At 48.7% G+C, this 26,175-nt stretch overlaps 2 protein-coding genes across 5 annotated transcripts; one reads left to right on the forward strand and one right to left on the reverse strand.

Annotated features, from left to right (window-relative positions):
* Positions 1-9,838: 9,838 nt before the first annotated feature.
* LOC142485312 (glyoxal reductase-like) lies at positions 9,839-16,012 on the forward strand. Of its 2 annotated transcripts, none has more exons than XM_075584358.1 (2): positions 9,839-9,900; positions 12,512-16,012. In XM_075584358.1, exons 1-2 carry the CDS (start codon positions 9,885-9,887, stop codon positions 13,366-13,368), a joined length of 873 nt encoding a protein of 290 aa, XP_075440473.1. In that variant the 5' UTR covers positions 9,839-9,884; the 3' UTR covers positions 13,369-16,012. The 2 variants fall into 2 exon arrangements, with proteins under 2 accessions (XP_075440473.1, XP_075440472.1); XM_075584357.1 differs by having other exon boundaries at positions 9,860-9,900; positions 12,491-16,012.
* Positions 13,564-24,628, reverse strand: BAD (BCL2 associated agonist of cell death). Of its 3 annotated transcripts, none has more exons than XM_075584360.1 (4): positions 24,516-24,628; positions 22,504-22,657; positions 19,711-19,886; positions 13,564-14,403 (listed from the first exon to the last, which is right to left on the reverse strand). In XM_075584360.1, exons 2-4 carry the CDS (start codon positions 22,655-22,657, stop codon positions 14,221-14,223), a joined length of 513 nt encoding a protein of 170 aa, XP_075440475.1. In that variant the 5' UTR covers positions 24,516-24,628; the 3' UTR covers positions 13,564-14,220. The 3 variants fall into 3 exon arrangements, with proteins under 3 accessions (XP_075440475.1, XP_075440476.1, XP_075440474.1); XM_075584361.1 differs by lacking the exon at positions 24,516-24,628 and adding an exon at positions 23,254-23,325; XM_075584359.1 differs by lacking the exon at positions 24,516-24,628 and adding an exon at positions 22,820-23,244.
* Between the last annotated feature and the right edge of the window lie 1,547 nt (positions 24,629-26,175).

Raw genomic sequence — 26,175 nt, forward strand, 5'->3', positions numbered from 1 at the left:
TTATTTTGGATCTGTTCTGAAAATGCAGACGCCATTTGCTAGGCTAATAGGTCATGAAGGGCAGACGGCTGAGTAGCCTAAGCACGGCAATCAAAAAGTTAACTGCCTTGATTGTTACCCAATGTCTAGGGATTAAGTATTAATCAATCAACAAATTCTGCCAGTCTGATTTTTGCCTGAGGGCATGGGTTAGTCTGTTAGTCTGTGTCTCCACATTAGAGAGTGGATACAGATAATTGTTCACCAATAGGCTGTGTTCAATGTTAAGAATAGGGTTGCACAGGTATAGAAACTGTGTCAACCCTACAGTTTTTAGTTGTGCTGGAGTTGTGCTTCTGATACCATCTTGAATGTCACTGGATTGCTGGAGTTGTGCTTTTGATTCCATCTTGAATGTCACTGGACTGCTGGAGAATTGCTAGCGGATACTTCTCCATTCCCCAACCCTAAGTAAGTGTTACCTTCTTGTCTGTTAATTGTACTATATTGATGTGTTCACCTTTTTTAAGGAATAAATTATATTTTATTATATCTAAGCCTCGTTCAGTTCAACCCAGATATTTGGTGTTCATTATATCTTGTCATAAGCTACCGTGACAAGCTCTATAATTAACTGGTGGCAGCGGTGGGATTGAACTGGACCTGTGTTACAGAATACTGCGGGATACTGTAACATAGTAGGAACTTGATGGTAATTGCAAGTTCCTGGGACTAAAGATATTGAACACACAGTAGTGCAACAGTTAACACAAGTTGTAACACCACCTCACTGTTGCGACTGAACCATGAGCGAGGCTGAAGGCTCATCCAACATGTGGACCCGAGCTCAGCTGAAGGACAAGTGCCGTGAATATGGACTGCCCTATGAGAACCAGGAGGTCGCAGACATGGTTGACGCAATCAGTGACTATGAAGCCCGGCTTGCAGAGCCTCAGGATACGGCTCAGCTTGCCCTTTTACAGCCACCCGGAGATCAGGGAAGGAACTCAGTGCCGGGGCGGCGGAATCTCGGGGAGGGAACGAGTGCACCTCCCGGGAGCAGTGCAACAGGAGGGGTACTGGTTGCTGCGGCTACCAGTCCGTTCACCCCTGAAATGTTGGCACTGATTACTGCATGGGGAGACAGAGGGACACCGGAGGAGCGGCTGCAGTTTATCACTATGGCAGTGAACAGACCCGCTTATTGCCCCCCTGTCCAACCCAACACAGATGAACTCAAACTGGACCAGCACAGTCTCACCAAGTTCGTGGAAGGCACTGACCAGATTGACAGTTTCTTAAAGAACTTTAAACGCAGTGCCGGCGGTACAAAGTGCTTCCCCAGCATAGGGTTGCACGTTTGGACCCCTTACTGTCTGGATTGGCTAAGCAGACAATGATGGCGCTTCCAGATGAGTATGCTGATGACTACGAACACCTGAAAGAACTGTTATTGTTTCAGTACGGTTTTACCCCTGAAGCCTACCAGGGTAAATTCCGGCAGGAAGAGAGGCAGCCCCAGGAGTCCTATGTTACCTACGTGACCCGCATGGCTTTGTACGGGATACGCTGGGTGGAGGGCTATGAGGCACGGACTTACCAACGCCTGCTGGACCTCATCTTTCAGGAGCAGCTCATGGAGCAGTGCCGGCCGGCGGTGAGGGCTTGGGTGTACGACAAGAAGCCCAAGACTTACCAGGAGGCGGCGAGGCTTGCAGATTACAATGTGGCCAGCCGAGCCCTGATGACCACCAAACCAGTAGCCAAGGCGGCGGTGGCGGCGGCGGCACCGGTCAGAAAGTCTGCCAATACCCCCCAATGGACTCAGAGGCCGCCTGCGGGCAGCAGTCCACCGAAGGCGGGGGAGCTCCGGCACGAGCGCCGGTGCTACAACTGCAACCGCCCTGGTCACATCAGACCAGGTTGCCCGGAACCCCTGCGTTCCGGCGGACCCCATCAGGGGCAACGCACCCTAGCTGCGAAGCCGGTAGCCCGCGTGCGGGTGGCTTCCACCACAGACTCCGGACCGGTCCTGGAGACAACTCCCAGCAAGACGTCCCATGCCACACCTGTCCCGGTTTCATCGGTGCCTACAGCCAGGAGCGGAGGACATCACAGCGCGGACCTGCAGCAGACGGACGGCCGGAGCAGACATCTCACCCCGGTCACAGTCAGTGACCGGCAAGCAGTCGGCTTGCTGGATTCAGGAGCTGCAGTGACCCTGGTCCGACCTGATATGGTCCGGCCAGAGGAATTGATCCCAGGCCCTGGGATACAGATCACTGTGGCCGACGGAGAGCCACGTTTCCTGCAAGTGGCCAGAATCTTTTTGGATTGGGGGAGGGCCAGGGTGTGTGGGAGGTGGGGGTTTTACCCGGTTTGGATGCCGATTTTCTTCTTGGCAACGATCTGGGACCGATGACCTGCACCTATGACCGAGTGCCCAAGCCCGCTGCAGTGGCGGCGGTTACCCGGAGCCAGACAGCGGCAATGGCGGCGGCGCCAGTCCCCCAGCCTTTGGGACCAACGTTAGCGGAGGGCGCAGAGGAGCCCGGGGAGGTAAGCCAGGATCAGTTGCAACCACAGACTGACTTACTGTTCCCTCTCACCCTTCCCCATTCCCCTGACAATAACATGACTGGGGGGTGGCCAGAATTAGGAGCCCAGTTTAGGGAGGCAGTGAAGACAGACCCTACCCTGGCCGGCGTGAGACTTCGGGCATCCGAATCTCAGGCCGGGGAAGGCACTGAGCACTGCCTATGGTATAAGGGACTCCTGTATAGAGAAGAAGGGAACCCAGGGATAGAGGAGGGATTGACCGGTAAGCGACAGCTAGTAGTGCCCCAGGGGTACCGACAGCAACTGTTACGGGTAGCTCACTCTATTCCGTTAGCGGGACATCAGGGGGTCAACAGAACCTGAGCCCGGTTATTACAGCGTTACTACTGGCCGGGGGCATCTCGAGATGTGGGCACTTTCTGCCGCTCTTGTGATGCCTGCCAGCGAGTGGGTAAGGCGGGCGACCGTGTGAAGGCACCCCTGAAACCCCTACCGATAATAGGGGAACCCTTCCAGAAAGTAGCGATGGATCTTGTAGGACCCCTTATGATTTCTAGCAGGCAGGGAAACACTGTGGAGCAGGTGGAGATAGGGGCACAGTTGAGTGCTAGGCAGAAGGGAGAAGCCAGGGACATGCTAGCTAAGTTTAGCGCCCTCTTCACTGACATCCCGGGGACCACACATCTCACAAAACACCCAGTGCTCAGAGGGGACCTGCGGCCTCTGCATAAGCACGCTTATAGAGTGTCAGCAGAGGTCAAGACCAGTATGGAGAGGGAGATAGAGGGGGTGCTGACCCTAGGGGTTATTACTCCGTCCCAGAGTCCTTGGGCAAGCCCGGTAGTCCTAGTTCCTAAGAAGGACAAGACCACCCGGTTTTGTGTGGACTACCGCTTGCTCAACGCTGGGACGGTGTCAGAAGCCTACCCCATGCCACGCATGGATGAGTTACTGGATGAACTCACGGGGGCAAAGTATCTGACCACTATGGATTTGAGCAAAGGCTATTGAGGTCCTGTACTTAGGGCACAGGGTGGGTGGAGGGCACCTCAAACCAGAGCCAGCCAAGGTAGAAGCCATAGTTCAGTGGCCTGTTCCAAAAACCAAGAAACAGGTCATGGCATTTTTGGGCACCGCAGGGTACTATAGGAAGTTTGTCCCACAGTACAGCGCCGTGGCCAAACCCCTGACTGATTTGACTAAAAAGCAACTGCCTGTGCTTATCACCTGGACTCCTGCCTGTGAAACTGCTTTCCAGGCACTGAAAACTGCGCTTGCTGGGGCCCCCATACTGGCAGCCCCAGACTATACCAAACATTTCCTCATACAGACTGATGCCTCGGACTATGGCATTGGGGCTGTGTTGAGCCAAGTGGGGGACGACGGTAGAGAGCACCCTGTGGTGTACCTCAGCCGAAAACTACTTCCCAGAGAGGTGGCCTATGCCACCATTGAGAAAGAGTTGGCCATTGTGTGGGCACTCAAAAAACTCCAGCCCTATGTGTATGGAAGGGCTTTCACGGTCCTCACAGACCACAAACCCCTGAGTTGGCTGCAGAGGGCATCAGGGGAGAATGCCAAGTTGCTAAGGTGGAGCTTGGCCTTGCAAGAGTTTGAGTTTACTATTCAGCACAAAAAGGGTAGTGAAAACAGCAATGCTGATGGACTTTCACGTCAGGACTATCCCTCTGAGACTGAGTTCGTTAAGGGTGCCAGCAGTGCCCCATTCCCCGTTAGGGCCAGTGGGCCACAGGTCACCCGTTAAGAAGGGGAGGTGTAGAGGGAGAAAGTGGGTGGCCCGGTATTAAAGGGGTTGCACCCCATATGGCCATCCCCTGACCTCACCAGAGAGACAAGGGGTTAACCGGACTGCGGTCCAGGGATGTGGTTTGCACTTTGTTATACCTTGAAAATGTATGTTCCCCTGTTCCCATGTTTCATTATAAGCATGTATATTAATGTTTTAAAGTGCATTTCTATATCTCCAGTTCTGGAGGTCGCAGAGAGTTCATATTTGGCCAATATGTGGAGTCACTGTAGGCATTAAAAACTGGCAAAGGTCGACCCACTGAGCCCACCAGAATGGAACTTATTAGAATGTGTAGATATTAAAGTGTATATGTATTTTATTTTGGATCTGTTCTGAAAATGCAGACACCATTTGCTAGGCTAATAGGTCATGAAGGGCAGACGGCTGAGTAGCCTAAGCACGGCAATCAAAAAGTTAACTGCCTTGATTGTTACCCAATGTCTAGGGATTAAGTATTAATCAATCAACAAATTCTGCCAGTCTGATTGTTGTCTGAGGGCATGGGTTAGTCTGTTAGTCTGTGTCTCCACATTAGAGAGTGGATACAGATAATTGTTCACCAATAGGCTGTGTTCAATGTTAAGAATAGGGTTGCACAGGTATAGAAACTGTGTCAACCCTACAGTTTTTAGTTGTGCTGGAGTTGTGCTTCTGATACCATCTTGAATGTCACTGGATTGCAGGAGTTGTGCTTTTGATTCCATCTTGAATGTCACTGGACTGCTGGAGAATTGCTAGCGGATACTTCTCCATTCCCCAACCCTAAGTAAGTGTTACCTTCTTGTCTGTTAATTGTACTATATTGATGTGTTCACCTTTTTTAAGGAAGAAATTATATTTTATTATATCTAAGCCTCGTTCAGTTCAACCCAGATATTTGGTGTTCATTATATCTTGTCATAAGCTACCGTGACATATAATAGCATGAAAATGGAGGTATTGTTCTGCAAGTTATGATGAACAATAAAAGCGGTCCAGTTTTTTCTAAACACAGTATAGCAGGCGTGGCCAATTCCAGTCCTCAAGGGCAACCAACAGGTCAGGTATTCAGGATATCCCTGCTTCAGCACAGATGGCTCAATCAGTGGCTCAATCAGTGGCTCAATCAGTGGCTTAGTCTTCGATTGAGCCACTGATTAAACCACCTGTGCTATTTTTAAAAAAAAACACGTCAAAATCTCTGAGGACCTCAGAAAAACAGTTTATCGATGCGCATCAGTCTAGGAAGGGTTACAAAAGCATGTCTAAGGATGTGGGGCGCCACCAATCCACTGTCAGACAGAAAGTCTACAAATTTAGAAAGTTCAAGACCACAGTCACTCTACCCAGGAGCGGCCGTCCTACTGTACCAAAATCTCTCCAAGAACAAACCTGTCCTGGAACAGGATTGTGTTTTTCTCTGACTTCAGGCTGCCAGAACTTCTCAGACTAGATGTTGCAACAATGTTGCGACCCCTTGTGGGTTTCTTGGCTTCAGCCCGTTGCCTTGGCAACCCCCTTGCCTTTTTACCAGGATGGACTGCTCCCCCTCCCCTTGCCAGGTGGTATTGTCCCAGTTAGTTTCCCATCAGCCCAGACCAGCATGCTGTCTCTTAGTACCAGCAGCCATCTTGAGCAGTCATCTCTCCTATCCTGGTAAAGTTACTGGTTTTTACCTATCCCTATATCTTGCATTTAGCCCACATCCCCTATAGCTCCCCCTCCCCTCCTTTGCTCTCATGTCCCAGTGTTCCCTCATTACTTTTCCCCCTTTTTATTTGTATGTTGTTGCCCCAAATAAACACTTTAGCAACTAAGAAGGTTCCCTTGCTTGGTATATGGGATTGAGTTAAACTGCCTGTCCCTACACATCTCTCAGGGTGTGCATGGTCCAGAACAAAACCAGCAAATCCTCCAAGAAGTCACAAAGAACCCCAGAGTAACATCCAAGGAACTGCAGGACACTCTCGCCTTGGCTAATGTCAGTGTTCATGAGTCAACTATCAGAAAAAGACTGACCAAGAATGGTGTTCATGGAAGGACAGCCAGGAGGAAGCCACTGCTCTCTAAAAAGAACATTGCTGCCCGTCTGAAGTTCGCCAAAGAGCACATAGCTGATCCACAAGACTTCGGGAACACTGTTCTCTGGACAAACAAATCAAAAATGTTCCCAGCACACCAAGAAAATAGAACTAATAAAGGATCAGCCAAAAAGTCACATTTAATTAAACATTAACGATGCATATAACGTCAAACAGCAACAGAGGGACAACGTGTATATACGGGAACAGGGACAAAGACAGGGATGTCACTGTGTTTTCAGTCACTCCTATATGAGATTTGTGCTTCCCAGTTTACCTGTATTTTGCTTGGAATACTAGCAGTAGCTCTTTACATATCTTTGTTATTCCATTGTTTCATTTACCTCTGTAATTTAGTGTCAGTGTGTCACTGTCTTGGAGTACTAGCAGTAGTACTAGCAGTAGTACTAGCAGTAGTACTAGCAGTAGTACTAGCAGTAGTACTAGCAGTAGTACTAGCAGTAGTACCAGCAGTAGTACTAGCAGTAGCTCTTTATATGCTCTTTATATATCTTTGGTATTCCACTGTTTCATTTACCTTTGTAATTTAGTGTCAGTGTGTCACTGTGTATTTCAGGGACCTAGTCACAGGGTAAGGGAAGTACCAGGTGACTTCGGTCTACCTGGGAACGGGCCAGAAGAAGGGGTCTGTACCCCGAAACGTTACGTTGCCCCCCTTGCCCTGCACTTTTTATTTCCTGTGTTTTTTTCTTCCTCTCCTTTCCTCTCTTTCCTTCCCCATCCCTGTCTTTGTCCTTGTTCCCCTATATATACGTTGTCCCTCTGTTGCTGTTTGACGTTATATGCATCGTTAATGTTTAATTAAATTTGACTTTTTGGCTGATCCTTTATTAGTTCTTTTTTCTTAGTGTGCGGGAACATTTATGTTCTAGTTCTGTAAGGAGGAATGGGCCCAAATTCCCCAGACCCGATGTGAGAGACTGACCGGCGGTTACAGGACACGCGCAGTTGAAGTCATTGCTGCTCAAGGGGGCGCCACCAGGTACTGAATGTAAAGGGTCGCATACTTTCTCACACGCGGATATTGAATGTTTAATCATTTGTGGATAAATAAATGTTGAATAAGTAACATGTTTGTGTGGGATTTGTTTGATCAGGTTATCTCTATCTATTATTAGGACTTAGATTAAGATCTAATAACATTTTAGGTTTGAAATATGCGAAAATCCTAAGGGGTTCACAAACTTTTTCTTGCATGTGTGTGTCGATCCATCTATGTGATTAATCATATATTAACTGTAGTGTGTGTGTGTGTGTGTGTGTGTGTGTGTGTGTGTGTGTGTGTGTGTGTGTGTGTGTGTATCTCTAACTATCCTTAATTCTCCCTCAGTTCAGAGATAACTTCTCCCTTTTTATTCTCTCAGCCTTTCAATACTTACTTCTGTCTTTCACCCCGCTCTCTCTCACCCCACTCTCTCTCTCATCCCACTCTCTCTCTCTCATCCCGCTCACTCTCTCTCATCCTGCTCACTCTCTCTCATCCTGCTCACTCTCTCTCATCCTGCTCACCCCGCTCACTCTCACGTCTCACCCCGCTCTCTCATCCCGCTCACTCTCTCTCACCCCGCTCTCTCATGTCTCGCCCCGATCTCTCTCCCACCCTGCTCTCTCTGCCGTCTCTCTCACCCCGCTCTCTCTCTCACCCTGCTCACTCTCTCATCCCGCTCTCTTCTCACCTCGCTCTCTCTCCAACCCCACTCTCTACCATCTCTCACCGCACGCTCACGTTTCCCACCCCGCTCTCTCAACCGCTTTCTTTCTCTCTCACCCTTCTCTGTCTCACCCCTCTGTCTCTCACGTCTCTCAGCCTGTTCTCTCTCTCATCCTGCTCTCTCACGTCTCTCACCCCGCTCTCTCACGCCTCTAACCCAATCTCTCACCCTGCTCTCTCACGCCTCGAACCCCGCTCTCTCTCACCCTGCTCTCTCACAACCCCTCACCCTGCTTTCTCACCCTGCTCTCTCACGCCTCAAATCCCGCTCTCTCACAACCCCTCACCCTGCTCTCTCACGCCACGAACCCCGCTCTCTCTCACCCTGATCTCTCACAACCCCTCACCCTGCTTTCTCACCATGCTCTCTCACGCCTCTAACCCAATCGCTCTCTCACCTTGATCTCTCACAACCCCTCACTCTGCTTTCTCACCCCGCTCTCTCTCCCGCTTTCTCTTGCTGTTTTCACCTCCTGCTCTTTCTATTTTCTTCCGTGTCTATTTGCTCAAATGTCTGTAAGTTAAAAAAAAAGTGCCTGTCGTCAAAATTTTACATAGGTTGAACTAGATGGACGTATATCTTTTTTTCAACCCTGCCTTTCACCATTATCACCTAGCATACAGTGCTTCCACTGCAGCAAGGGATTCTGGGAAATAACATGCAAATGAGCACACAGTGCCACATTTTGCCTGAAATCCATTTTTACATGGAACCCTTATAAACAAATGCTCTGCTGTTCACACAGCTTTTAAGCACAGCATGGGATTCGATGCAAAGCCAGAGACACAACTCACAGCTGTTTCGATCTTTTGGGTCTCATCAGTGTGAGGTTGGTTTATACTGGCTTTGCAATTTTACCATACATTTTAAGTTATGGGGGTTGAAAAAGCAACAAAAAACCTCCACCGTTAGCATATAGCCAATAAAGAATATCACTCGTGAGCCCAGGCAGGGTGCAGACCTGTCTAAGACATGTGAATGTGCTCACGAGTGATATTCTATGACTATATGCTAACGGTGGAGGTTTCTTGCCGCTTTTTTACCCACCATAACTTAAAATGTATGTATGTGCATATACAGTAGTAAATATATATATATATATGTGTGTGTGTTTGTGTGTATATATAATTGCCCTGCAGAGCGTCACTTAACCCCTCCCCTGCCAGAGCATTACTTAACCCCTCCCCTAAACCTCCAGAACGCCACTTAACCCCTTCCCTGCCACACACCCTGCAGAGCATTAATAATAATAATAATAGCATGTTCTTGTATAGCGCTGCTAGTTATACGTAGCGCTTTACAGAGACATTTTGCAGGCACAGGTCTCTGCTCCGTGGAGCTTACAATCTATGTTTTTGGTGCCTGAGGCACAGGGTGATAAAGTGACTTGCCCAAGGTCACAAGGAGCTGGCACCGGAAATTGAACCAGGTTCCCCTGCTCCAAACTCTCAGTGCTGTCAGTGTCTTTACTCACTGAGCCGCTCCCTCTCCCTAACCCCTCTACTGCCAGAGCCCTGCAGAGCATCTGTTAACCCCTCCCCTGCCAAGTGACAGGTTAAAGGCACATGGAATTATGGGGGAGATTTAAATTAGGGCCCCACTTCCGCTCCTGTGATTGGATAGCCCACTGTCTGTATTGATTGGTTAGCACAGATGCCCATCAAGAAAAAAGGGTGGGATCTGTCCTACATATTGTCCCACCCATTCCCACATGTGACTGATCATGTGTTTCACAAGCTGAACATGGAGAGTAACTCAGGTGAGTTATATACAAGGGGACTACAGAGACCCGAAAGCATGGCAAATACAGAACCAGGGATATATCAGAACTACAGGGACCCGAATACATGGCAAATACAGAACCAGGGATAGATCAGAACTACAGGGACCCGAATGCATGGCAAATACAGAACCAGGGATATATCAGAACTACAGGGACCCGAATGCATGGCAAATACAGAACCAGGGAGAAATCAGAACTACAGGGACCCGAATGCATGGCAAATACAGAACCAGGGATATATCAGGACTACAGGGACCCGAATGCATGGCAAATACAGAACCAGGGATATATCAGGACTACAGGGACCCGAATGCATGGCAAATACAGAACCAGGGATAGATCAGAACTACAGGGACCCGAATGCATGGCAAATACAGAACCAGGGATATATCAGGACTACAGGGACCCGAATGCATGGCAAATACAGAACCAGGGATAGATCAGAACTACAGGGACCCGAATGCATGGCAAATACAGAACCAGGGATATATCAGGACTACAGGGACCCGAATGCATGGCAAATACAGAACCAGGGATAGATCAGGACTACAGGGACCCAAATGCATGGCAAATACAGAACCAGGGATAGATCAGAACTACAGGGACCCGAATGCATGGCAAATACAGAACCAGGGATAGATCAGGACTACAGGGACCCAAATGCATGGCAAATACAGAACCAGGGATATATCAGGACTACAGGGACCCAAATGCATGGCAAATACAGAACCAGGGAGAGATCAGAACTACAGGGACCCGAATGCATGGCAAATACAGAACCAGGGATATATCAGGACTACAGGGACCCAAATGCATGGCAAATACAGAACCAGGGAGAGATCAGAACTACAGGGACCCGAATGCATGGCAAATACAGAACCAGGGATATATCAGGACTACAGGGACCCGAATGCATGGCAAATACAGAACCAGGGAGAGATCAGAACTACAGGGACCCGAATGCATGGCAAATACAGAACCAGGGAGAGATCAGAACTACAGGGACCCGAATGCATGGCCAATACAGAACCAGGGATAGATCAGAACTACAGGGACCCGAATGCATGGCAAATACAGAACCAGGGAGAGATCAGAACTACAGGGACCCGAATGCATGGCAAATACAGAACCAGGGATAGATCAGAACTACAGGGACCCGAATGCATGGCCAATACAGAACCAGGGATAGATCAGAACTACAGGGACCCGAATGCATGGCCAATACAGAACCAGGGATAGATCAGAACTACAGGGACCCGAATGCATGGCAAATACAGAACCAGGGATATATCAGGACTACAGGGACCCGAATGCATGGCCAATACAGAACCAGGGATAGATCAGAACTACAGGGACCCGAATGCATGGCAAATACACAATTATTGAGAGATACCTTAACCCTATTGTTTGTACTTTATTTTCCGTGCATTGTAATTTTGTAAAGCGCGGTGTACACTGTTGGCAAGATAGGAGAAAGGAAGAAGCACACACATTGTAGTGGAATCAAATGATTTCAAATGTATTGATGCATCAGAGCTAACAATAGTAACGTTTCAGGACAAGCAGTCCCTTCCTCAGACCTGAGGTGTTTGGTCTGAGGAAGGGACTGCTTGTCCTGAAACGTTACTATTGTTAGCTCTGATGCATCAATACATTTGAAATCATTTGATTCCACTACAATGTGTGCCTCTTCCTTTCTCCTATCTTGCTATTACTTTGGATCCAGCTTTGGGACGCCAGGATCAACGGAAGGTGAGCACCAAATGTAAACTCCTTAAAAAAAAAAAAAAAAAATTCTTTAAAACAGTGGTGTGCCACCTATAAACTCCTTTGTACACTGTTGGCGCTATATACTGTACATAGAATTATACACACGCACAAAATGGATTACAAAAAGACAACCTTTCTGTGCCACCGTCACCCTGAGGTGCGAGGGACAGGCTTGTAGCTCTCTTCTGTGTCACCCTGAGGTGGGAGGGACAGGCTTGTAGCTCCCTTCTGAGGTGGGAGGGACAGGCTTGTAGCTCCTTTCTGTGTCACCCTGAGGTGGGAGGGACAGACTTGTAGCTCCCTTCTGTATGTGACACCCTGAGGTGGGAGGGACATACTTGTAGCTCCCTTCTGTATGTGACACCCTGAGGTGGGAGGGAAAGACTTGTAGCTCCCTTCTGTGTCACCCTGAGGTGGGAGGGACAGACTTGTAGCTCCCTTCTGTATGTGTCACCCTGAGGTTGGAGGGGCAGACTTGTAGCTCCCTTCTGTGTCACCCTGAGGTGGGAGGGACTGACTTGTAGCTCCCTTCTGTATGTGTCACCCTGAGGTGGGAGGGACAGACTTGTAGCTCCCTTCTGTATGTGTCACCCTGAGGTGCGAGGGACAGGCTTGTAGCTCTCTTCTGTGTCACCCTGAGGTGGGAGGGACAGACTTGTTGCACCCTTCTGTATGTGTCACCCTGAGGTGGGAGGGACAGACTTGTAGCTCTCTTCTGTGTCACCCTGAGGTGGGAGGGACAGACTTGTTGCTCCCTTCTCTACGTGTCACTATTTAACCCCCCAGTGTCTGTCAGTGTCATCCTCTCTCCCTACAGCACCACGGGCAGTCACCCTCAACAACGGCGTGATCATGCCCCTCCTGGGCCTGGGCACTTTCCATCTGCGTGGGCTCGACACCATCACCCAGGCTCTGGATGCCGCTCTGAGGCTAGGATACCGCTCCTTTGATACCGCCGCTGTTTACGGTAACGAAGCTGACCTTGGCCGGGCCCTTCACCAGCTCCTGCCTCTCCATGGCCTCACCCGCTCGGATGTCTTCATCACCAGCAAGCTGGCCCCTTCCAGCCTGGGCGAGGAAGCACGGGAGGCTTGCCTTCGGAGCCTGGCGGAGCTGGGGTGCGGGTATCTGGACCTCTACCTGATTCACTGGCCGGGCAGGCAGCGGTGGCGGAGTGATGATGTCCGTAATGCTAAGGCGAGAGAAGACAGCTGGAGAGCGATGGAGGACCTGTACCAGGCTGGCACCCTCAAGTCACTGGGGGTGTCCAACTACACGGAGAGGCACCTGGCACAGCTGCTGGCATCGTGCCGCGTTCCACCTGCCGTGCTGCAGGTGGAGTTCCATCCGCGGCTCCCACAAACCGCTCTCTTGCACTTGTGCAGGGAAAATGGCGTGCACCTACAAGCCTACTCCTCTCTGGGGTGCGGAGCACTTTTGGGAAGGGAGGAGGTGAAGAGGGTGGCACAGGGGCACGGGCGCACCCCATCCCAGGTGCTGTTGCGCTGGGCACTGAGGCAAGGTGTGGGGGTCATCCCTAAGTCTTCTGACCCCAGGAGAGTGGAAGAGAATTTCAGGGTGTGGGAGTTCGAGCTGAGCAAGGAGGAGGCGGAGGAGCTGAGGGGGAATGGCGGGGAGGAGAGGTACTGCTGGGACCCCACAGTGGTAGCATAGGGGTGCAAGACTCCCCATTGTTTAAATGCCCATGAGATGCCAATTCCTAGAGGTCCCAGACTCCCCATCTTTTAACTAAACAGCTTAAGCGCCCAATTTACCAGACCTAGAGGTACCAGCCACTACTCCCTTGCTCCCTTTTACCTGCCCCACAAACCTTTTCTGCTTCCGCATAAATAAACACCCACACGTCACTTTTACAGAATCTCTTCCTCTTTATTAAATCCTCACCGCTCAGCATCAGTGTCCCCCAAATCCATTCCGAGGGTTAACACCTGGGTGAGACAGGGGGCCTCATTATATCAGAGACCCCCTAGTATGGCCTTGTAATGACAAAGGAGCCCCCTACATTTTGGCTTTATAATGAAGTGGTCTATGTATATGGCTGTTTAACAAATGTGTCCCCATTGCATGGCCTTATTAACCCCTTATTTACAGAGCACTACAAACATCCCCCCTTACCATACAAATACTTTTATTGCATACTGTCTTAGGATTCAATTCATCTTTAGGGGGTGTTGTTTCTTTTTGTCCGTCCCCTCCCCTCTCTGTGTATATGACAGTAGGGTTTTTCATTATAACCCCTTAACTGCCTGTGTTCAGATTAGTACCCCTTGTGTGCCGAGTGTGTCCCTGATACCCTATTAAACACCCTACAGAGCACAGCCTTCAGTCTAAATGAAACAAACAGTAATAACCCAAAATGTGTTTCACATTGAAATACTCCGACTCCAAAAATGTGTATTTTGTCGTCGTCCCCCTCCCGCCCCCCCATTCGTGTCTTCTCCGGTGCCACGGTCCCGTCTGTAATTCACCCATTCCATGTCCTGGCTTGTCCGTGGCAGGAATAGTCTAAAGGGGGCGTGGTGCTTGGGGGTCCCGGCTCCCCCTTTTCTTTGTAGTGGGCGGGGTAAGCGCTTGTCCGCAGGTGGGTTTGCTTTTCCGCAGCCCCCACAAACTCAGGCACATCTCTCGGAAGCTCTTGCTCACCGTCAGCTGCCCTGCTGCGTTGGCGCTTTTAGGGCGTGGGAGACCCTGCAGGGAATGGGTATCAATTAGCGCCAAATAACCAGACAATTAGTATTTTACGATTGTACAAGCTGCCTCCTCGCCAAGACCTTTCTAACGACATATATACAATTTAACGCCGTCAAAATAGTCTCAGTTTGTTAGGAATTTAAGATGCAGCAAAGTGCCAAATTATTATATCTTTATTCATCTGAGATGATGGATTAGATATTGATACACCCAAAGAGAGCCAAATGGATTCATTTTTTATGTTCATTAAAAATAATATTGTTTGTACATTTTCCACGTATATGACAGGGGTGGGTATGCATGTCTTTATTTATATAGCGCCATTAATGTACATAGCGCGTCACAGCAGTAATACATGTGGTAATCAAATAAATAACAGGAGTGGGCAACTCCAGTCCAAGGGCCACCAACAGGTCAGGTGTTCATGATATCCCTGCTCAGTCTTCAGACTGCACCACCTGTGCTGAAGCAGGGATATCCTGAGAACCTGACCTGTTGGTGGCCCCCGAGGACCGGCGTTGGCCTATCCCTGGTACATGTGATAAACATAGTAAGGTCCTGGGTGCTTCTTCTTCAGGGGTTATGGTCCCCAAAACCCACAGGATGTAGACCTTATAAAATAGTAGATCACGCGGAGGACGACCTACATTAACCTTTATTTTAACAACTGAGAAAACATGTCAATCTTAGTGCTCACAATTTTAGGGTTTAAACAGGCACATCAGTGCAGTCCTACATAAGGGTCCAGCTAAATACTTTCCTCACGGGAAGATGTCAATATCCTAATGGAGGATATAATAAAGTCATCATATAGGGTGAGGGGAGTGAAATCACCCTCTTTTACATGTGATTATTGTCCATACACCCTATATATAATACCCATAATATATAAGTAAACGGAAGGGCGATTGATCACTTATGTCCCTCCAACATATACAATAAGGACTTTATTATATCCTCGGTCATAAGGCCATTAAAATATGCCGGAGTTTAATGAACTGGTGCACAAACAGTTAATTTTAGTTGCATGTATCTAATTAAAAAAAAATGGTAGGTCAGGCCATGGACTGCCTGACTTGTGTTTGTCTACGCATGAGGTTATCAGGCCCACCACAATGATGGTGTATATTATGGAAGTCTGGTGACCGGATCCAGAGGTCCTGTGTTATAGCCTCAAAATGAATATCCCTTGTGGGTAGCAGAGAAAAGTGATTGTCATGATAATGAGATATTAAGTATTTTAATCCATCTGACACACGAGAGGTTAACGTTGGTTTCAAATGGTCTTAAAATACATGCATTGTTTTTAGGACCTGTTAAACCCCCTGACACGGCATGTGTTTTATAGGACTGATGTTATCGCAAGCCAACACCTGAGTTTGCAAGTGGTGGGATTGAAATATGGCTTCCCTGACACTAGACTCAAAAGGACACTTAAATGTACCTTGAAAGGCATTCTTTGTGGGGGGCAGGGAGGGGGATCTGCAGAGTATCAGGGGGCATAGCTAAGAAAGTATTCTAAAACAAGTACATTTATTATATATATAGTCAGCTGTTTGTTTTTTCATTATTTTTTGATCCAATAAATTACCATAACTATTTTGCACATACTTGTCTGAGTGCTTTTTAGAGGTTTTCTTTTTTGTGTTTATATATTTACTTTTTCCTCTAGCACCGCCTAGCAGCTAATGTGTTTGCTGTGATTTCTTTTTCAGATATATTTTTCTGGTTAAGTTAGGTTTAGACATTGCATTTACTTATTGGAAGTTGATGCGGTATTCACTTTATGTGTGTATGTGTATATATATGTATATATGTATATATATGACGATACCATGAGGCTGCCACATATTCTTAAGAATAACAGATATTTGTAACCGTTGTGATTACACGAATCAAATGATACCAAAACCCAGGATTTTCTATGTATAATCGCGGATAGCTGTTTCTCCTGAAAAAATAAGAGTTATATCAGGGGGGCTCAACTCCAGTCAAGCCCTGCCCCCCAACAGGTCAGGTCTTCAGGATCCCAGCTTCAATACCGGTGGCTCAAGTCTTCGAATGCGCCACCTGTACTGAAGCAGGGATGGATTGAGCCACCTGTGCTGAAGCTGGGATATTCTGAACCTGACCTGACGGGGGAGGCCTGGAGTTAAGCACCCCGGAGTTATATGGTCATATGATATGCAGGAGGCGTGTATGTTGAGTGCTGCACAGACGCAACAGTAAAGAGGACGCGTGTAAGTATTATGGAAACAAAGTTATGAAGTATTTTTTTATATACTGAGGCAAAGTTTAAATGTCAAACAGGTTGGGTTTTTTTTTTTTAAGTTGTTAAACTGTCATTAGTGATTGATGAAAGGGGTGGGCTCATGTTCTCAATGAAGGGAATTTAGACTATAAAGCCCTACTTTCTAATCACCAGTAAAATTCCAGCTAAGTGAGTGTCCATGCTGCACAATATGAAATCTCAATTTCCACTAAAGACACTCTGGGAAAAGGTCTGATCAATGTTAGACTATGACAGACGTTGGATGCTGTGTGTATACTTGATTATTTTGTAGAAACAGTCAATTTATTTTACCTATGTTCTTGTAATAATATTTCTATAACCCAAGCCCTGTACTTTTTGTAGAATACTGTACAATGAAACTTTGAGAATACTTTGTGCATAGTTCTTCCTAACAGGGACCGACGACCCTGCAAATGACGACATATTTCGTTGGTGGGGGTGGATTAAAGATAGATATATCTGAGTAAGGGTAAATATTAACTCATTTGAAGTTCCTTGGTGAGGCAGCGAGTTGGCTGTGTACTAACCCTGGTTGCATATACAAGTCACGTGCTCACAAGTGTGCTATGCGTGACAGATGGTATATTGGGACGGATTGAGGGGAGATATTATTCATTTGAGGGACCTTGCGAGGTGAAGATTGGATCGCTGCGTATTAAAGCTGCAGACCAAGCAAGATCCTAAGTGTTGTTTTTTTTTTTTTTTAAATAAATCAGCTCTATACTATGAGAAAATAGTTGTAGCCTTATTTTTAACCACTCTGAATGACATTTTTAATGTATTATAATGTAACAAGCATTTTTTATTTCTATAGCAACCATTTACAAAGTCATATCCCCTTCCTCTTCTGAAACAGGCTTTGGCACACCCCTTTTTCAGTCCTGCCCGATCTCTAGCAGTGCACCAATTGTATCTAGTGACTGCCTGGTCACATGATCTTCCCCACAGAACTTTGCATCTTTGGTCCGCTTCTGCTGCACTGCCATTTAATGAACCCCCGAGCCAAATCTTCGCCGATCAATCACAGGAGAATGGATCGATCGGCAACTTGGCTAATTACATTGATTGTATTGATGCACATATTAAAGCTGCAGTTCAGTCTTTTTTTTTTTTTTGCATTTATTTTTTTACTTCAATAGTTTCATGTGGGCAATCTCTAATTAGCTAAAGAACAGTATAGCTGCAGGTCAATTCGTTTTCCATGTATTGATAGGTCGAAATTTGGTGACATATTAAAAGCTGGCATTTGTTTATAATCTGCTTCACTGGCAGTGGAAGCTCATGAATATTCATGAGCACTCCTGCACTGACAAGTGTTAGAGGGAGGGCAGGGCTGACAAAGGGGTGTGCCAGAGCTTGTGACAGGACATGAAGGGGCAGTGCCTTAGCAAATGGCTGTTAAAATAGAATACAAGAATATTGGTCTTTCAAAGTTGTTTTTTTAAAAACAGAAAATGCTAAAAGTATTTTTTCTTACTACAAAACTGATTTATTAAAAAAACCACACATGCAGGATATTGACTGAACTGCAGCTTTAAATTGAACTTTACACGTTTTGAAGAGCAATTCCATTTCCAGACACTTTGCTACTGTACAATAGATTTTTGTGAGATAAATCACATTTTTCTTAGCAAACAGAGGCCAAAGACTCTGCAAGTTATATCTTGATATCCATTTGGTGGTGGCAGCGTTTTAAGATGTATATTGTGACGGATTGAGGGGAGATATTACTCATTCGAGGGACCCTGCAGGCGTGAAGATCGGATCAGCTAGATAGCCATGTGTATTAACCCTTGTCACATATACAAGTCACGGGTTCACAGGTGTGCCGTTCGGGATATCCGCTATTAGGCTATTGACACAGGCACAAAAGGGGTTAATAGAATCATTTACATACGGATACACCTCGCCCCCCTTCAGTACCAGGGCTCGACAAATGCAGCCGCCCCAGAGCCAGTGCATTTTGCCCGTTGTCGAGTCTGTGGTGCGGCGTCTCCTGCATCTCTCCCTCAAACTCCAGTGTCTCCCCCTGTAACTCGTCTGAAAATGGCGCTGCCATGACAATGGCGTAGCGTTTTCACACGAGCTGCAGGAGGAGATGCAGGGAGACGCCACACCCCCCCGCAGCCGGTAAGTGTCGCAAGCGGGTAAAATGTGGGAAGTTACAATAAGGGCGAGCGCCTTTTTTTTCTAATTTGTCGAGCCCTGATGCTCCCGAGTAAGCGAGGTAGGCTTGAAACGTGTCGTGTGCAGGTAGTAGGACTCTCAGGATCTGTGCCGTTCAGGGATCCGCAGCGAGCGACGTCATTCAGTGGGACGCAGTCTCCGGGAGGAAAGGATTTCGGCGTCCAGAGGGATCGTGCCCCATCATCGGACCCCACTGATATGCCCTTTTGTAAGCGCTACGGTTTGCATTTATTAACATAAAGGTCAATGCACCATAGGTGATTCGTGCTGTGTGCAATAATGCCCAGGAAATTGTAACATTGTAATGTAATTTGTTATCTTATTGCTATACATACTGCATTGTAACAGTTTGCTTTGTTCATATTAACAGTTTTTATATATTCACTTGTGTTTGCGTTTCTGTCACACTTCCCCAAACAGAACATGAACTACATAGTTGTATTTCTTACAGAAGTGCGTGCGTACATGTGTACCGCATTTGCCAGATTTTAGGGCGACCCCCTAATTTCAGTAGTAGTTGGGGGGGTTTACATACACTCTTGGTTTGAGCTTCCTGCCACATGCAGCATGGCTGCTTCAGGATCCCAGGGTGGAGCTCCCTCTGTATTACCCTCCTACATCTGACTGCTGATTGGCTCGCAAAGTGGGCCGGCCCAATTATAAAGCGAATACGTACTTTTCAACTTAACTTTGTTGGAAAAAAGCCATGCCCTGTAACAAATCAGGCAAAACCGGTATATTGAATAGATAAGGAATTCCTGACAGTGGCAGCTATTTTTAAACCTCCTTGTGTATATCATTACAGGTCAGGGGAGGGGTGTTACCTGAAATGTCTGGTCAAATTCGTCACTCATACGCCTCAGCTCTCGGCCGTAGCGTGCGGCGACCAGGAGTGCGGAGGGAGCAGAGCGTGAGCGCAGGCGGAAGCCCTGGGTCTCATCTGGAGTGCTTGTCTCAGAGGAGTCCGAGTGAGACTCAGCGCGGGAGCGCTTTTCCTTCCCTGCGTGAGAAACCACATTAAAGATGGCGACGGCCACTTCCCTTTCTGTACCTCAGCCGTTTGTAGGACACTGGCCGTACTATCTGCACATGTCATTGCGTAGCACTATGTGGGGGAGGCTGACACTGCCCACACAGCGTATACATATCATGGTGTAGTAGTGCGAGGGGGGAGGCTGGCACTGCCTCTGTTCTGTATATATACACACACACGTCACGGTTTAGTAGTGGGAGGCTGGCCCTGCCTGCGCTGTGTATACATGTGATGGTGTAGTGTGTGAGGAGGATACTGGTACTGCTGCTGCCCATGCTGTACCTGTAATGTGCATACATGTCATGGTGTAGTAGTGTGTGAGGGGGAGGCTGGCACTGCCGCTGCCCGCGCTGTACCTGTGCTGTGTATACATGTCATGGTGTAGTAGTGGTGAGGGAGAGGCTGGTACTGCCTCTGCCCTAGCTCTACCCATGCGGTGTATACATGACATTGTGTAGCAGGCCGTGTGTGAGGAGGATACAGAAAGGCAGAGGCCTAGCATAGGCTGTCGCCCACATAAGTGATGAAGTCTCCGGGAAGCGCAATATATGTAAAGAGAAAATAAATCGTGATAGTGCAATATTGTTAAAATTAGGATCAGAATATGATGACTTGGCTCTCTATTCAATACTCACAAACGTGAGACATTTGGAGGCACATAAAGGTATCTTTTGGGATGCTATTAGTTGTCACTCGACGAACAGGAGATGCAGAAATCAGTATTTCCCCGAATGTATGGACTCCCAGGGACCTTATTAAAAGATACAACTGGACATAGTGCAGACCGTATATACAGTTTATAGGTGGTAAGTAAATGAAGTTACACTCACATGGTTTCAAATAAAAACAAGCATTTAGATCGCAGTGGATCTCTATAGCCGGATGGATGGTATCTCCGCTTCTCCTCTCTTGTGGCGTGCGTTCCACCGGTGCGTTCCAGTCAACCGGAAGTGATGTCATCCGCTACGTCCACTTCCTGGGGTTCCGGCCGGCTCAGGAAAAAAACGTCACTCTACTGATGAAACCTATGTGGTGAAACGCGTAGAGTGACGTTTTTTTCCTGAGCCGGCCGGAACCCCAGGAAGTGGACGTAGCGGATGACATCACTTCCGGTTGACTGGAACGCACCGGTGGAACGCACGCCACAAGAGAGGGGAAGCGGAGATACCATCCATCCGGCTATAGAGATCCACTGCGATCTAAATGCTTGTTTTTATTTGAAACCATGTGAGTGTAACTTCATTTACTTACCACCTATAAACTGTATATACGGTCTGCACTATGTCCAGTTGTATCTTTTAATAAGGTCCCTGGGAGTCCATACATTCGGGGAAATACTGATTTCTGCATCTCCTGTTCGTCAAGTGACAACTAATAGCATCCCAAAAGATACCTTTATGTGCCTCCAAATGTCTCACGTTTGTGAGTATTGAATAGAGAGCCAAGTCATCATATTCTGATCCTAATTTTAACAATATTGCACTATCACGATTTATTTTCTCTTTACATATATTGCGCTTCCCGGAGACTTCATCACTACTGTACATCACGAGGATTGACCGAGCAAACCTCTACTGGGTCACAGCTGCATCTTCCTATATGTTTGTATAAGTATCACTGTATACATATTTTTTGCACTATTATCACTGTGTATCACCTGAATATTTAGAGCGCCACATTTTGATAAGTTTCCTTTTATATGTCGCCCACATAAGGGCTGCTGTGACTCTAGAGGGTGGGAGCTGTGGCTGGCTCTCCTCCCCCCGAGGGTGATTAGATTCACGCGTGCCCCACTTGGGGGGCAGGGGGGGTGACTCACGTGGGCTATTTAAATCCGGCGCTTGCTTGAACTCTTCATCGATTTTCCCACCCACGAGAATGTAATGTGTTGTGCTATATCTAACCATATTTTATGAATCTGTTATCAGATCTGTTATCAGATCCATCACAGCTTCGACGGAACTGTCAGGCCAGTCATCGTAGGGACAACGTGAATACCCAAAATGGGGCTCCACCCGATGCGGATGGGCCACAGATAGTGGACCTCCCAAAAAGATTGTGCGGGCCAGAGGCACAGACGCAGGTGATCGGGCGCTGTACCCCTGCCACCAATTTTAGTAAGCTGGGCTCTATCCTATGCGGGTAGGCCTAGGCGGCCATGATAAGGGGGACCTAGGGTGAGCGGATGACGGGGCGGTCGGGAGATGTAGATTAGGGCGGTTGGAGAAGGGCTCCCGTCGGAAGATACCGAGAATAGGGCTGACGACAAATGACTGGCTGACAGTTTATTTTCAAGTATTGTTAAGGCAATAAAGCTGTGACCAATTTTTACTTCCACAAAACTGTGTCGTCTCAGTTTGTTAGGTGGGGTGTAAGTAAACCTCGGGGTAGGCACACCAAGTCTTTATGGCACTGCCGCTGCCCGCACTGTACCTGTGCTGTGCATACATGTCATGGTGTAGTAGTGTGTGAGGGGGAGGCTGGCACTGCCACTGCCCACGCTGTATCTGTTCTGTGTATACATGTCATGGTGTAATAGTGCGGGTGCCTATACATTGATTAGGGCGCAGCCGCTACCCGTCACCTCTTTGTTTCCTGCGCAGGTCAGGGGAGCTCCGGTCCGAATGTCCCAGGCTGCCCCCTTGACGGGGGAGGTCTTTGCAAGGGAGAGCCCCCTCCTGCTCTTCCAGGTCAAACTCTGCTATGCTGAACATGGAGGAAGGAGGAGACTCCGTCATCTGGAGGAGAGAGAGACCCAATTGTAACAAAACTTTCTTATAAGAACAACCCTCTCTTCCCCCCCCCCCCCTTAACTTGCCCATTACAACCCACCACTCTCCCCCTGTAATAACCCCTTCCTCATATAAGAACAATCTCTTTATACAGTGTGCATTATATACCTTATCTCTCGGCTCTTGGTGACTGTCTCTTGGATATAGCTTCTGGAAGTGGCTGCGATCTCAGAGATATACGGTGGCTCTCTACAGCCGACCCTTTACATTTCTCTGACGCGTTCACTCTGTGGCTGTCTCTTCACATCTGTCCTACCTGTCAATCTCTCTCAGGGTGTCTCTTCCAATCCCTGTCTGTCTCTTTCCCTAGTCTCTCTCGCTTTCTAGATGTCTCTTTCCCTAGTGTCTCTCTCTCTGGCTGTCTCTTTTTCTAACTGCTTATCTCTTTTTCACTATCAGTCTGTCTCTGCTCCTATCCAATCTTCCCTGTCTGTCTGTCTGTCTCCACTGATCCTCCCTGGCTGTCTCGCTCATGTCTCCCTCCCTGTCTCTGTTTATTTTCCCTTTCCTTCCGGCTTCCCCCACAAGCCACGCCCCTTTACCGGCTTCCCGGGAAATCAATCATCCTCTCCACCAATCAGCCGCCGCCCGTCACTAACCCCCCACAAGGCTTCTCCGCGCCGCGGCTACGTCACGTGTTATCCACACCGCTGGTTGCCAAGGCGATGAGTTTCCCGCTTGCCAACCTCCTAATATTCTCGGAGTCTCTCTGCGCTTTTTACGTAGCCTTCACCCTGCGCCCCCCAGTGGCGGAGCTACGCAACTAGCGTAACCTCCCCGGCTCCTGTGTGAACTGAGCATGACTAATCCTACAGTAGGATCATTACCATTAATGCTCCTAGTATTCATATGATGAATATTCCCATTATTGACAATAGGCACTCCATGTTCCAAAGCAATGTAAACATACAACGAAATAATGAGAATTAAATGTAGTTAATATAACTATATTTCAAACATTTGACAAACATTAATGGTACACCCTCAAATACATACAAGAATCCCACCTACCCAATACACATATACAATTAAAAAAAAAAAAAAAAACAACAATACATATAACACACACACACACACACACACACATCTACAAGAAACTCCAATACATTAAAAAAAACAACCCTCCCCAAAACATATAAAAGATACCCCAACCTATATGAAAATACCCCCAAGCCCCTCCAACACATATAAAAATACAGACTTGCCATGGGTCAAGCCAGACCTGGTGTCTGCAGGGGCCCGCTGGCTGGGGGGGGGGCACGGCCGGCACTGCAAATTTCCCCCAACCTCTGACAAGGACCTGCTGCCATTCGCAGCCGGGCCCCGACTCTCAGCTGCCTGCAGGACCTTTCCCCTCTGTCCCGGCGCGGACTTGGGCTCTGCCGTCTGTGCGCGACGTGCCAGAAGCTGGGCCAAGCTTACTTCCGTCGTGCTGACTGCAGAGCCCCGGGGCGCGCTGGCAGTGGAAGCTCGGCGGTGTGGGACAGAGAGGAAAGGTCTTGCAGGCAGCTGAGAGCCGGGACCCGGCTGCGACCAGCAGCATGGCCTGGCCAGAGGTCGGGAAAAATTTGCAGCGCTGGCCAGCCGTGCCCGGTACACCAGCCCCAGCTGTCCCCCTCTCTCGGCGGCCCTGGTAATCAGGGTCATAGCTCCAAGGTCGGGGCAGGGTCTGGCAGCGTAGTCGGGTCATGGATCCGTCAGGGTAGGAGAAAGGCAAACAGGGTCCAAGTTCAGGCAGAGGTTCAGCAAGGGCAAAGTGTATCAGGCTACCACACACAGTCCAGGAGCACAAGGGATAAGATACCTTACTCAGGCACTGGCTGAATGGAAAATGGCTTCCTTATAAAGGCCAGGAACAGGTGCGGCCGATTACAACCTCCATCCAGGTTCAGGGCGGAATGGGGCAACTCCGGCCATCTTGGCTAAGGGCGAAATAACCTCAGACGTCAGAACTTGAACTGTGCACACGTGTCACACTTTCGCACGCCAACACGATACACTAGCATAAACTTTGGCTTGAGTCGAATTTGCTTATGTATTATATTACAATATTCTGTTATTATAATTATAATCACAATCACACTCACCATAACTTATTTTGGGTATAATTATAAAGAAACATAGAAATAAATACAAATAACATATGATATACATAATAGTATAAACTAGCTGAGAGACCCGGCGTTGCCCGGGATGTAAATGCGTAATAGGTAGTATTATTTATAAATGGTGGAACAATAGGTGAGTATTTGTTGTAAGGGTTGGATAATAATGTTGAAAAGAAAGATGGAAGAAAATGTAATACGATGTTGCATAAAAATTGTTTATTGTAAACACACCACAGTACAATGTATATTTTGGTGACATAAGTGATGTGAAAATGTGAGGCGTGTGTCCTGCTAGGGTGTGAGGCGGCGGGTGGGTGTTCAGTACGGGTGGCGCGTGGGTAGTGAGTGCTGGCTGTGGGTCGGGGTCCTGCTAGGGTGTGAGCGTGTGTGAGGCAGCGGGTGGGTGTTCAGTACGGGCGGCGGGTGGGTAGTAAGTGCTGGCTGTGGGTCGGGGTCCTGCTAGGGTGTGAGGCGGCGGGTGTGTGGCGAGTGCGGGTGACAGCTGGTCAGTGATATTGTTGCGTAGGGGCAGGATGCGGCAGGTGTGTGTCGAGTGTGTGGGGTGGGTGAGAGGCGGCGGGTGTGTGTCGAGTGGCGGGTGTCTGTTGAGTGCGTGCGGCGGCTGTGTGGCGCAGGGGTGTGAGCGGTGGGCGGGTGAAAGGCAGAAGTGCGGGTGGGCGAAAGGCAGAGGCAGGAGGGCGGACGAAAGGCATTGAAGGAGGGGAGGTGAGGTCGGAGGGGTGGTGGGGGGTGGTGAGGGGAGGTGAAGGGGGGCGGAGGGGAGGTGAGGAGGATGGGTGGTGAGGGGGGGGTGGTGAGGGGAGGTGAAAGGGGGGCGGAGGGGAGGTGAAGGGGGGGCGGAGGGGGGGCGGAGGGGAGGTGAAGGGGGGGCGGAGGGGAGGTGAAGGGGGGGCGGAGGGGAGGTGAAGGGGGGGCGGAGGGGAGGTGAAGGCGGGGCGGAGGGGAGGTGAAGGGGGGGTGGAGGGGGTAGGTGGGAAGCTGGGGGGGAGGGAGGAGGTGAAGGGGGGGTGAGGGTAGATGAAGGGGGGGTGATGGGGGGGTGGTAAGGGGGGGGAGGTGGTGGGAAGGGGGGGAGGTGGTGGGAAGGTGGGAAGGGGGGGGAAGGTGGTGGGAAGGGGGGGAGGTGGTGGGAAGGTGGGAAGGGGGGGGAGGTGGGAGGTTGTAAGGGGGGAGTGAAGGTGGGGGTGAAGGGGGGCGGAGGGGGGGGGGTGAAGGTGGGGGTGAAGGTGGGGGTGGAGGGGAGGTGAAGGTAGGGGTGGAGGGGAGGTGAAGGTAGGGGTGGAGGGGAGGTGAAGCGGGGGTGGAGGGGAGGTGAACCGGGGGTGGAGGGGAGGT

Source organism: Ascaphus truei, unplaced genomic scaffold (assembly GCF_040206685.1).
Source record: "Ascaphus truei isolate aAscTru1 unplaced genomic scaffold, aAscTru1.hap1 HAP1_SCAFFOLD_553, whole genome shotgun sequence".
Taxonomy (NCBI): domain Eukaryota; kingdom Metazoa; phylum Chordata; class Amphibia; order Anura; family Ascaphidae; genus Ascaphus; species Ascaphus truei.

Bases quoted from the DNA above. Each gene is read 5' to 3' on its own strand.
- BAD (XM_075584360.1), bottom strand. From the start codon at position 22,657: ATGACGGAGTCTCCTCCTTCCTCCATGTTCAGCATAGCAGAGTTTGAC. The intron at 19,887-22,503 runs GTGACGGGTAGC...TTTCTCACGCAG, and splicing joins CCTGCGCAGGAAACAAAGAG to GGAAGGAAAAGCGCTCCCGC. The intron at 14,404-19,710 runs GTAACACCCCTC...CATTCCCTGCAG, and splicing joins AATTTGACCAGACATTTCAG to GGTCTCCCACGCCCTAAAAG.